This window comes from Athene cunicularia, assembly GCF_003259725.1.
Source record: "Athene cunicularia isolate RWA chromosome 4 unlocalized genomic scaffold, athCun1 chr4_part1, whole genome shotgun sequence".
Taxonomy (NCBI): Eukaryota; Metazoa; Chordata; class Aves; order Strigiformes; family Strigidae; genus Athene; species Athene cunicularia.
Genome location: NW_020799098.1, coordinates 17819504 through 17832682, shown reverse-complemented (window position 1 = coordinate 17832682; position 13179 = coordinate 17819504). Strand labels below are relative to the sequence as shown.

The 13179-nt window shown below is 35.5% G+C and overlaps 1 protein-coding gene across 10 annotated transcripts in view; it reads left to right on the top strand.

Annotated features, from left to right (window-relative positions):
- Nucleotides 1-13179, top strand: part of KCNIP4 (potassium voltage-gated channel interacting protein 4) — a 426114-nt gene that overhangs the window by 367288 nt on the left and 45647 nt on the right. For 9 of the 10 annotated variants that reach the window (XM_026846786.1, XM_026846782.1, XM_026846781.1 and 6 more), the window contains one exon: nt 10840-10964. In XM_026846786.1, coding sequence (XP_026702587.1) covers nt 10840-10964 — 125 coding nt within the window. Of the gene's footprint in view, nt 1-5625; nt 5728-10839; nt 10965-13179 lie in introns of all 10 variants that reach the window. The other variant, XM_026846780.1, reaches the window with a different exon arrangement.

The following is a 13179-nucleotide window of genomic DNA, read 5'->3' as shown; positions in this document are numbered from 1 at the left end:
GGGAAATTTAATGAAGCCTGTAAGGGCAAAAGTTTGGCCATTTCCTTGTTTTATATTTTTTATACTTTGACACTTTTCTGTTTCTTCTCGCCTGTGATATTAGGGGTTTTTCTCTTCTTTCATCCTTTTCCATTTGCCAGTCCCAGAAATGCCCAACTGTACTTACTGGTTTTGACAAGATCACTTATTCTTTGTCCTTCATTTTCAATACATGTTCAAGTACTACTGGCCTCCAGACTTCCCAATTGACTCTGACTTCTAATTTATTGGTAGAGAAGTGTGGCAACCAGATGCTACTCTGCATCTGCCGTTGGGAGGCTGATGTAAAACAGTATGTACAAGGGAATTTAAAGTGAAGGAGAGCAATCTGACTCTTGAATGAGTGTTTCAAGGTAGTCCCTAAAATGCTGCAATCCATTTTTTCAGCTCAATACCTTCATAGCTTCTCCTTGCAGCAGATCTGATGTGGTTTATAGGGCTTTAGTAGTCTGTGAAACTGACAGGTATATTTTGCAGTGAAAACCAGAAAGTTAGGGGCAGTAGAGGTAGAATCACTATAAATATGGACAAATGAGATTGGCAAGAATGTTTTCCTGCTTGGCAAAAAATGCTGATGATCTGTCAGGTAGCCTAATGACAACTCACATAGTTCCTCGACAGGTGTTTCCAAAGAACTGAGACTGAGACTTATAAATATTTATGTTGTACATAATTTTATTTAATTCCCAGACTCACTACACAGAAGGAACACATACTTTGATTTGGCTCTTTTCCACAAGTTCTGAACTGTGAATATGAAGTCTGCACATAATTTTGTCTCCCTTGTCTCTCCATCTGTGCTGAACCATTAAGTTTAGTGGGTCTGCCAGCCCTTAAGGCCCTGGGAGAAATTCCATCGTACAGCTGAAATTGAGTGTAAACCATTATGCCAAGAAAACACTTCATACGCTTTTTTTTTTTTTTTTTTTTTTTTGTGTGTGTGTGTGTGTGTTTTCAGAATCTTTGTCATCTCCTACCAAAATTTTAGATTTAGGAAAATAACCCGTGCGTCTTGGCTTTCAGGTCTTATACTAACCTTTTTCAAAAAGATCCTATTCAGAACTAATACAACACAGGCATTTTTCCTGTTTTCATGGGAAGACTTAAAACCCTGTAGGTGAACAAAATCGAATTTCTAGCACAAATGGGAGCTTAGCTGTACTAGCAAGGCATTGGATGTGGCCAGTGGATTGTAAATACTGCTGACTAAAAGGTGGTTTAAACAGTGGATTCTCATCTGCTGTCTTTGGGAATTAAAGGATAGAGACTTTGAGGAACAAGAAAAGTAAAAAAAAAAAAAACAAAAAAAAAAAACAACACAACAGGGAGAAGGAAAAGAGTGGGGAAAAGGTAGTTTTACAGGTGACTTTTTCACTGACAGTGAAGGAAGAAATTATTGTGAGATTTTTTTCTAGTTTTTGAACTTCCTAATGAATAGGAAGATTACTTGCCCCAAAAGCTCTTTTAGAACTATGCCTTCTACGTTGTCATTTATTACCTACATCCAATTACAAAAAGGCAGCAATGAGGTGGAAGGCAAGGGAGGAGAGTGCTTCTTTGAACAGAGGGCATTTGATGTGGGCAGGGAAAGGTGTTCAAGACTTCGAGGGCAAGGGCAGCCACAGCACAGTCCATCCTGTGCACTTAGTGGGGATACGAGACAGACTGATTTATCTGCTACATCAGCAAAAAGTGGTCTATCTGCCTTGCTTTCATGCTGCCTACAAAGAATTTGCAAAGAAAACAATCATGCCTAGAGAGAGAGATGTTTTGTCTCTGGAAAATTCTGCAAAAATCTCTTGGCTTGATACCTTTCCTGGGGTAGTCTCATCTGTCTCTGTAACAACAGAGCAATATGTAATATGTACTGTCTTTCTAAAGCTGAGATTATACGTCTGAAAAAAGTAAATCTGTAGAGTTAAGATAGTCCAGGTATAGAGGTATATGATTAGAAATATATGGTCATTTATAAATAACAATTTATAAATAACTTATAAATATGAATAATTATAAATAACTTATAAATATCAATAACAATTTTGATATTCTAACACATCCTTTTAAAATCCTTATCTTTTAAAGTCTTTTATGACTATATTAATTTTTTATTTAATGAGGAAAAACTTTCATGCTTCTTTGTGTATTTTTTTTGTAACCAGCAGTGTCAGATCTCCATCAGCCTGTCAACACTGTGGAGTGACTAGGTCACACACATGAAATGATCTGGATGCTTTTGGCCAAATATGATTTTTAAAAGTGGCAATTCAGAAAAAAAGTGTACTGACTGTGTGTATACATGGTACACTCCAAATTAAACTGTTATTAATTGTAGAGTTACAGTTTTATTAAATGTAGAGTTATAGTCCTCTATATCCTCTAGTTTAAAAATCTGTACATCAGAGGTTTAAGCCGTTGGTGCATTTTTCAGTTGCAACTACAGATACAAATCATGATAAATAGCAGTAACTCCTAAAGGATATCTAGTATGCCCAGTATCTATATGGAGCACATAGTACAGTAGTACCTAGATATGAGAATGCATAAGCCATGCTCCAGTTACAGAATATTTTGTGAAGCGTGAGCACCTCTTGGGACAGTTGGCCACAATTCCAGCTGGTGTCATATGGAGACGAGTTCTAGGACAATCCCACAGTAAATTCTGCGGAAGAGTATGTATCACAGTTTAATTTTCACCGCAGAGGAACAAATTATCTAACCCGAGAGCAAGAAGCACCAGTTAACTAACCTGAATTTGAAGAACGTTTGCAGTTAACCCAGAGGAGCTCATGGTTGATTGGATTAGGGATAACAGCTACGAAATCTCTAGTCAACCATTTATTTTAAAAAAAATCTAGAGGACTTTGGAAAATTCAGCTTCTTCTGAATATCTCTTTGCAGGCTAAGAGTGACTATTTTTCTCTTCTGGAAGCTTGAAGGAGGAAGCATCAGTCCATCATTATCAATGTGTTGGTGCTTCATGGGTCTTCATCTTTTCATGAACAGCCATTTTTAAGACTTGTAATATGATAAGAATCTCTTACTATACAATAAATAAATTTTAATCTTAGATTAATTAGCTTCTTAATGGCTACAGTTTTTTTTCCTCAACCTGTTTCAATCTTGGTAAGCAGCTACAGAATTCACAGAAATTATTACATCTCAATTAACACTTCTAGTTTTTTAATGTATATTAAATACTGACTCAGCATAGCCCCAGTGTGAAAAATGTTTTCTCTGTATTAAGTGGTCCTTTGCTCCTGAAAAATCCCATTGAAAGCTGTAGTACTGATCAGGAGGTCATGACAGTGGACTGCAATGAATGCAGAATAAACTGACCAGTCACAGGGAGTGAAAAACTTCCGTGCTCCTTCCGCATACTGTAAGAAGACAAACCAATTCCTTCTCCTCTGCCCTGATCTTAGCGAGATTTTAAATTGGCTGCTAGAAGTAAGCACAAAAATTATACCGTCCTCCTAAGTTACTCCTCTGATACTGCTCCCATATATTTTAATTTTATATTTGACCTTGATCATACCACTGCAAAGCCCATATGGTTTGTATTGAATTCCATGAGCTTTTATGTGAGCATAAAAGTAACAAAATTGTTTGCTTACTCAAGGCTTTGGGCTTTAAACCCTTTGGAAATAATGTGTCCCTTTAGGTTTGGCAAAGCACTGTGTTAATCTTTAGTAATTACATAGGATGTGGACCTATGTAATTATATCAGTAATACATGGACAGTAAACTTTGCAAACCTTACCTCAAATTAACAAGCTAGAAGTAGATATTTATAGATCATGTCTATGCTAGAAGAATTCCTAATAAAGAAAAAAAATCTTTAAGATAAACCAATTTCCCTTGTGTTCAGGTAGCTACAGTACAGGCAGAGTGTGATACTGCAGATAGTGCCAGCTGAGACCACAAGGTATCCATTTAAAGGCTCAGATTTTGTACTCTAACTAGAACAATGGAGTTGGAAATTCCCATCAGATCACAGGTTGTCTTTTATTTTGTGCATCTATCTGCACAGTGTTTCTGAGTTGAGCTGATGGTTAGGTGTTACAGATGGTTAAGGTTACAGACAAGTGTATTCATTCTTATTATTTCTATCAAAAGGTTTTGACATTTCCAGAGATGGTCATTTAGGTCCATCTGACCTTGTGCTGAAACTAGATTGTTTCATCCATTCACCAGAGCTGCTGTTCTTGCAGAGGCAGAACTTGCCTGGTAATGACTGATTTTTTAAGGCTGTGATTGTGTCTTTCCTGGTTTTCCACATTTCTTTAATTTGATTTCCTTCAACGTTTTATTTGTGTACAAACAGAGAAATTTTTTTTTTCTTTCATTTACAAAGTTTAATATCCTTAAAGCCATCTTCACTTTCTCTTTCTGTTCCCAAATACAAGTACATACTTTCTCAAGATTGTCTACAAGCTCCATGTAGTGTTACAGGTGGAATGGTCCCACCCTGTCTGTTTTGGTGACAGGGAGGAAACTGTTGTCCATCATGTCACTAACACCAGCATTCAGCACAAATACAGCAGTGAAGATAACCCAGGATTATCCTGGTGACTGTGCTGCTAGCACGGGAGCTGTCAGCTGTGTCTTTTATTTCCTGCCCCATCTGTTTTGCATTCTTGCTGTTGTAACAAGAGCCATCACAGAGCAGAGCTTGTGTGTGAGCGAATGCAGTTGAGATGAAAAGTGCAGGAGTTGCGTTATGTCCAAACCTAGCTCTACCTGTCTTAGGAACATAAATACTTTACTCAACTGTTTTACAGATGTTAAGTCTGTCATTTGCAGCAAATATCCATCTAGGAAATGTTTGCTCGTATCATCCATTTTGTATAAAATGGCTAGTTAGACCTCACAGGCAGTTATTCTTGACAATTTTCTTCACAGTAAATAAGGGTAATGCTGTTCACCTGCTTTATGGCACATGAACATTAACTATTCAGCCATATCAATATTTAAAGATGAAAATATAAATAATACTTATATTTGTATATATGTAAAATGACAAATATTAAAGAAAAGGGAGACTAGCTACACATCATGGTTGATATTTTAATATTCAGACAAGGCAAAAGTACCCGGTTGGCTATCACATTTGCTGAGTGAATTATATGGGAAAATTCCTCTGTGGAACTAGAAGATTGCCAGAAAGGACAACAAAAAATATCTTTGAGATTTTATTTGGCTTTGTTTTCCATATTGAACATCAAAATCAAAATGACGTAAAAGTCTTTAAAATATTTTAGCATTAAAATTTTTACAAACACTCTTACCTTGTGTTGTTTCAAATACATAATCTGCTATTTCTTTGATAGATGTTTTCAAGTGGGTTGAAAGAACTTTTTAAGAGATGCACACATACAAAAAAAACCCCAACCTTTACTGGAAAGATACAAAACCAAAACAATTTTGTTGTCCTCTTCAAAAATTCTGGTTGCTCTTCGCAATTCAGGATGATTGACGTCTGTTTGGCCTTTTCCCATCAGGATTCTGCTATAATGATGAACTCTGCAGCATGCACAGAAATTGTTCACAATCCTATGTTAACAGTCCTGATAATATATTTTTTAGGTTTCCTCTACGCTCAGAACAGTTCCAAACGCAGCATTAAAGAGCGACTTATGAAGCTCTTGCCCTGCTCGGCTGCCAAAACGACATCTCCTGTTACTCAAAGCAAGTTTTATTTTTCATTTGATTTTTTTTTTTTTTTAGGTTTGCATGCATCAAAATTTATACTTTCTTTTACTGCTCATTTGAGAGACAAGATATCTACTGAAGTAATCTTATGCTCTATTGAGGTATAAAAGGAAGTGATGAACAGATTTGGGGGCTGGTATCAGATTTGTCAGTTCAGAGTTGGATGGCAAGATAACAGTGCCAGGGTCTGCCGCATAGGAACTGCTGGATTGGCACTTAGGCTCTTCAAGCTAACTGAGATGTGATTCACTGGTTAAATTAAATATCTGCTCTCAATGTATTTGAAAAGTGGTGTCTTTTTGTGTAGAAGTGTGCATATATCCGTGTGTGCTTGCTATCCAATACACAGGATAGTATCAGCAGTACTTTTCTAGGAGGAAAGGCTTGGCTCTGCAGGCTTTGACTACATAACATCAAACTATTTACGGAACGAGACCTAAAGTATGTGTCTGAAAGAAAAATAAAAATTAGATTGAAAACAAAGTGTTGGAATGTAGAGATAAAGCAAAACCGCACTGATGGTACCTTTAATGTTTTGATATGCTGTGAAGAAATAACATCTCTCCAGGGTAGCTAACACATAAAAAGAGGGGGAGGGAGGAAGGGAGATGGACACATCCATACCTAGATATGTATGTACCTAGATACATATATACCTAGATAGTGATAAATTATTGTAATAATACTAATGTCTTCCTATATAACTTGGCTACTATAACTGATTTTAAAATAGCCCTGTGGACCCAGTTCAGTCTAGATTAATTTGGCTTAATTCTAGGCACTAATCTGAACACCTGTTTACAAGCTTTGTGCTCCTGTGTTTACTGTATACTCTTCTGATAAAGTATGTCAATGTAGGGTAAAACAAATACCTCCAAAAGCAGTTCTTTTTGTCCAGTGATTATGGGACAACTCAAGGCAACTTGACTACAAACAGATGCCTCTACAAAGTGCCTAGACTTCAGGGGTATGGATCTCAACTTTCTTTTTGCTACCTCACTCCACTGTTTTTCATATGCTCCTAGAGAAGACTGTGGTACTTGCTTTCCTTTTTAACTGTTTGAGATCTCAGAGATGAAAAACACTAAAGCTGTGGATGCACAGTGAATTTTGCATGATGGCTTCAGCTGTGTTTTACTTGAAAATAGCTTACTGTCATGGCATCTGCTAGTAATTCATTATGTAGAAGTTGCTTTCAGCTATGTGGCCTGAGTAATATAGCCTTAGACTATAAAAAGAATTATAGAATCATGGAATCATAGAATCACAGAATGGTTTGGGTTGAAAGGGACCTTTAAAGACCATAAAGTCTAACACCCCTGCCATGGACAGGGACTTCTATCACTAGATCAGGTTGCTCAAAGCTCCATCCAGCCTGACCTTCCACACTTCCAATGATGGGACATAGAATAGAAGGAGGAAATAGAATATAAGAGGCATAGAAAGTTTGATCTTTTTGTTTGAAGTTGGATTGAAAGCAATACATCCTTATTCCTTGCACGTTGTGATGTGAGCTTTTTGTCTGCACAGGTAACAAATAAATATTTAGTCAGTCTTAATAACCTTGACCATGCAAAAGTTGCATTTTCTTGCTGACAGTGTTTTATAAACCAGAAGTCAAAATAAAACTTGCATTAAATATTTCATATTTGGGAACCAAGTAGTAAAAAATAATTCCTTCAGCACTTTTCTCTGTACTCTCATCAATAATGAAATGCTATATTAAGTAAAAATATTAAATAAGAATATAACTGTAGACACATTATTCCATTTTGACAATGTGCTGTTTGATTTCTGCTATCATAAAAGAAGCAACATGGTAATGTAGTAGGAATGAAGCCAGCACTACCTACAATAACAGCCACATAATGTGAATTCCTCAGAAGTTTTAAGAGGAATATTTTTAAGATGAGTAATTTTTTGAAATATACGTAGCCTGAATTTGCACTAATGTGCTTAACTTCTATCAATATGTTCAGAAAAAGGTTACTTGAATAGATGAAAGTTTATTTCAGCATTCCCATTCAACAAAGCATGTCAAAGAATGCTTTTTCTTGTTTGTGTGCTTTAGCCTATTAAGCCCAAACTTAATTCCATCCTTCTGTAGATAAACTTTTAAATGCACATGGTAGAGACAGGACCAGAGTCAAGAATGTTCTGGAAAATAAAATAATGTGTGCATGCAGTTATTAAATAGATAGGGGAGTGATAATTCAGGGTTTGTGCAAACAAATGCATGTGTACAATTTTTACATATATGAACTGAGCCCTAACTTTGAACATGCTTCTCGAACTGCCATTATTTGAAGAATACGTCTGCTTTTTGCATTGCTTTTACCATTTTGTTTCTTAATGAACCAAGAAAGGTTCAAAGCATAGCTCTTGTGGCAGATACGCTGTAAAAATGTTTTTACTATTTAGCTGGAAGAAAACTACTCATTAGTGAAATCAGCAAGAATATTTTGTTTATATCAATGAGTGAATAAGAGCTTGTTTCTGAAAAAAAAAAAAAAAAAAAAAAAAAAAAAAAAAAAAAAAAAGAGAACCCTTAGCTTTCTTAGGCTGAAGAAACTGGAGAACTGAAATAACTAATTTTTCATTAATGCCATAGAAATCTTTAATATTTAGAAACAGATATATTTTCACACATTTTTAAAAGTACAGAATTTTATTCCAGCCTGGATAACACTAACCGTAAGTGTGAAGAAAAAAATTAAAAACCTGCAAACGACTCATGAATGCTGTAGTATTTTAATCAGCATAGTTGGCTGATTTCTTATAACAAAGTTTATGGTGATCTTATTTTTGAATAATCTATAAGAGACTACAGAAATAGAGTGTGAGAAGACTGTTATACGGAAAGTTTTCTTTAACAGAAAGACAGCATCACCTCTGCAGTCTTCTGTGTTCTCACTGAATCATTAAAACACAATAAAAATGTTTATTACTAAGGATATACCAAATATGCTCAGCATCACATTGCCTGGCCTTTATCTCTAGCGTCACATTTATTATGTGTATTCTTTTAGCTTCTAGAACAGCTTGTAGATGTCTCTCTAGCTAGCCAGATGTTTCACAAATGGGTGCTTAGAGAGCTCATTTCCAGTCAAGTCCCTTTCTGTCTAAACAATAGCCCATTTAAATCCCATGTAACTCCTGACATGTAAACCACAGATGACTTTACAACAATATCTATTTACAGGTTGACTCATCAGTTTAGTATAAGCACCTAGTGTTGACTTACAGTTGACAAAAAACCATTCACCTGTGTATCTACAGCATGACATTGTTATAGGGGGTTTAGTAACTATATAGAGAATGTGAAAGATAGATCTCTTAAAATATGATGCAAAGGCTTTAAAAACCTTGCAAAATAAACCCTGCGTGTTCTTATGCAGAGTTAAAATGGGACTCAAAAACTTTGCTACACCTTCCCTAGATTTGGAAGACAGCTTCTTAAATCTGGACCAATTTTATTTCAGTTTCGTCTATAAGGGCTTTGCATCTCAGCGTGTCTCTTTAAGAAGAGAACCAAAACGTTCTTATAATCTTGTGATTTCTGATACTGGCCCCTTAAAACTATTATCAAACATCATAAGGTCAATGTAGTTTTGTCAGTTGGGTTTTTTGTCAATAGCATTTAGACTGAAAGTTTTCACAAAGATGGTAGTGGTCTATATCTATCTGAGATAACCTATAAAGAAAAATGAAAGAGAAACATCTTAAAGCTTGTCCACAAGCTAAGACACAATGGGCATTCTGAGATAAGACTGTGGGTGACACAGATAATTTTCCTGAGATGAGTGCCAACAGCAACATCTCTTTGGCAGGAGAAAAGACAATACCCTACAGTTTTGTGAAGATTTATTCAAATAATTTGCATATTTTGATTATATTTGTTTAAAGGTTGTTCATTTTTTGTTTAGCTGAACTGTATCTTCTGATGTCAGATTTTTCCCAAGCATTGAAAGCTATTATTACTGTGTTGTAGCAGAACAAAAATATGTGAAGAACCAAGCATAATACAGTTTTAATGGAGTATTTTAATATTGTGCTCTTGTGAAAATTGAACTGTATAAAACTTTATTTTAAGAATGCAGAGTCCCACACTCTGATGAAATAAAATATATATCCTCAGCTTTGAAGAAGTGACAATTCTGTGTGTTTGTTTGCTCTCAAGTTACATTTCCATAGTTGGTATAAATCTTAAACCAGAATAATGCAGTGATTTGATTAGATTAGTTTGGCATACTATATAAGCTATGTTTAATGCTGGGAATATTTAAAAACAGATACACACATTCATATTTTTGATCAGGTATATGGCTGGTACCCCCAATACATACTTTAAGTTTCTTTAGCTATTTTAATGAACTTTCACATTTAAAACTCTACCTGGAAAAAAATGCATTGCTATCTTTCATTCTTTTGGAGCTGCACTCAGCTGTAAGCCTTGAATGTGTATAAATCCACATTCTTACTCACCTAATGATACGGTCACAAAAATACTGATGTTCCCCACTTAGGCTGCTCACTGTGAATAATCATGTTGCCCTGAAGGGTTTGTTATACAGTACTCAAAGTAAGGTGCACTGTTGAATATGCAACATCAATCACACGCTTTCCAAAACACAGCTTCATGGTAAAAGAACATTAAGAATCCCAGTCTGATACAGTGAATTCACATCCATTAACTAACCAAGGGAAAATTTCTAGTATTCTGAAGTCACTGAAGTTCTATAAAATTGTTTTCTTTACTCAGAGAGTCATAGAAACAGAAAAGTCATTCTGAATATGTCATGCATGCCCTTGCAGAATGTTGGCTTTCCAGTTTATTGCTATTTGTACTGATGTGATAACATCCAGACTGCTGGATCATGGCTGCTGTTCCGTGTTCTGTGCACCCACTGAAGCAGACAGATACCCTTTCCCTCTCGGTTCAAAATGAACATGCCATTTGTCTTTAAAGCTGCAAAAGTAGTTTGTTAAAAGAATGTAATTTAACTTTCTTTTTTCCTGCAAGGTTAGATATTTCTACATCCTATATTTCTTGCTGAGATTTACTTCTCTGTCTCTTGTATTCTGCAGACACTGTAGAAGATGAAATGGAAATGGCCACAGTACGACATAGACCCGAAGCTCTTGAATTGCTGGAAGCACAGAGTAAATTCACAAAGAAGGAACTTCAGATCTTATATAGAGGTTTCAAGAATGTAAGCACTTCCTTTATGAATTTACCCTACAATTACAGGATAGGCCACAGGAATCTCGGCAGTATAAGAGCAACTAGCAGTGAAGCTCATGGGATTCAGTAGGTAAATACTGCATGTCTGGTCAGGTGAGGAAACAATCACTCTGTAGCAATTAGCCTGTTTAAACGACCAAAAGATGCATACAATTAGAAAGCATGCAGAAGAGAATAATTATAACAGTATAGAAGGACTTTATTCAAGGACAGATTGAAAATTGTGTTTGAGTTGTCTAAAGATGAAATAATGGTAGACAATGTAAGTCCTGAAGAATTTGATCAGTGAGAAGAAAGACTTTATTTTTGTGTTCATGATAGCTATCACAAGAAGTAATTGGCATAAATAGCACTAGAGGAATTTTTTGTTAGGTGGATGGCAATAGATGACTTCTTCAGCCCTTCCTAGCTCCCCAAGTATGGACACTTGTCAGATCCCTTTACTAGGAGACACTACTTGTGATTTATTCGTGATATGCTCTTTTGTCAGGTCCAATGCTTTTACTTATGGGGGATCCTCACTGAGGACCCCAGTGCATGACTGCAGTCTGCCTCCAGCATGCATTTGTTCTCCTGTGGTGCTGGGCTTGGTGCTGGCATGTAAGGCACCCATGGCTAGTACAGCAGAGAAATAAGACAAAAAATACTTTACTCAGTTTTATAAAATTCTGGCTCTATACCAAAAGTAAGAGCTGTCCCCGATTTTATTAATACTATACAAAAAAGCTTCCTTAAAAAATAGCCTTTTTCTCTCTGTTTTATTCTACTATCTTTCATGTGGTTAATACTTCTATGGGATATTATATGCCACTAACATTGGATAGAAAATACTTTATATTAAAAACCCCTAAAATAATAGGAATTGCTTGTAAATCATGAGTGTGTAATATTAATCTGTGTACTCAGTTATGAGGACTGTAACTGTACAGGTGCTAATTCTCCTGCTGAGCTGGAGATAAAGATAAATTTAATTGCATTTATCACCTTTTGATTTAGTTTGTATTTCATCCTTAAAAAAAGAGCCACCTTCTTGCCCTCAGCATTTACCACTCAAGTAAAATTGTGTAGCAAATCATAATAATGCTAGAAGTACAATGAACCCTAACTATGGAATCAGAGAGGATATTTTCAATAGCTTGTACAAGAAGAAGTGTAAATCTTACAGAATTTTTAGGTGTCAAGTATTTTGTAATGAAGTCAAGTCATGCAAAGGGATGTTTTAAAACAACATTTTAATCAAAAGCCTACAATGCAAATAAAATACAGAGTCACTTAATGTGTCTTGTCTATATATCATTCCCAGTTCCAGAAGGTATATAATGTTGGCATGTTAGTGATTAACAGTGATTGCTCTTAAAAGCTTTTAATTTCCTCAGAGTACCAGAGAACATTCCTCTGCTAATGACAGTATTCCCTAGGTATTGCAAATCATGAACTAATATCTCTAATTATCTAAGGCAAAAAGGTACAAAGTATAGTGCATAAAATAAGCCTTCTGTCTGTTTCTCTAAGAATAATTATTTTTAGAGCCTCAGAAATTAAGGACCTTGATAGTTCTATGCATAAAATGAAGTATGGAAAAAGAGAATAAGTGACAAGAAAGTATTTTAATTCATTACTATTTTACCATTTTTTGAAAAGAGGAATTCCAGCTGTTCATATTCTTTTGTGTTCTAAGATGTAGGTTCTACTTACATCAAAGGAATGTTCAGAATAATACATCTTTATTCAGTTGTTTCATTTCCTTATCAGTACATAAGACATGTATGTATAAATATTTTTGACTATTTTGAGCTAATGAGCATGAACTCCATGTTTTTTTCTGTTTAATATAATTGCAAAATTATCAATTACTTTCAAAATTTCTATAGAGCATGCCTAGGGCTGGTGACTGTTATAAAAGTAAATCTGTTAAAGCAGTAGACTTTAGCCCAAGCATTAGACTTCAGAAATGAAGGATTTCAAAACTTTCAGTTGAGTTGGGGTTTGTTTTGTTTCCATATTTATCAGTTTCTTCTGCAAAATGCTCTAAAGCTCTATGAGCAGCTTGCCTGTGTGGGTTAGTTCATGTACCACCACATATGTAGCTTTTACCAAATACAGTTTGAGTGGCTTTGGTGGGTACAGGATGGCATTAAAGTGCCTCCCATGATCTGCACTTAGATGGTCTCTCCCTGACAGTC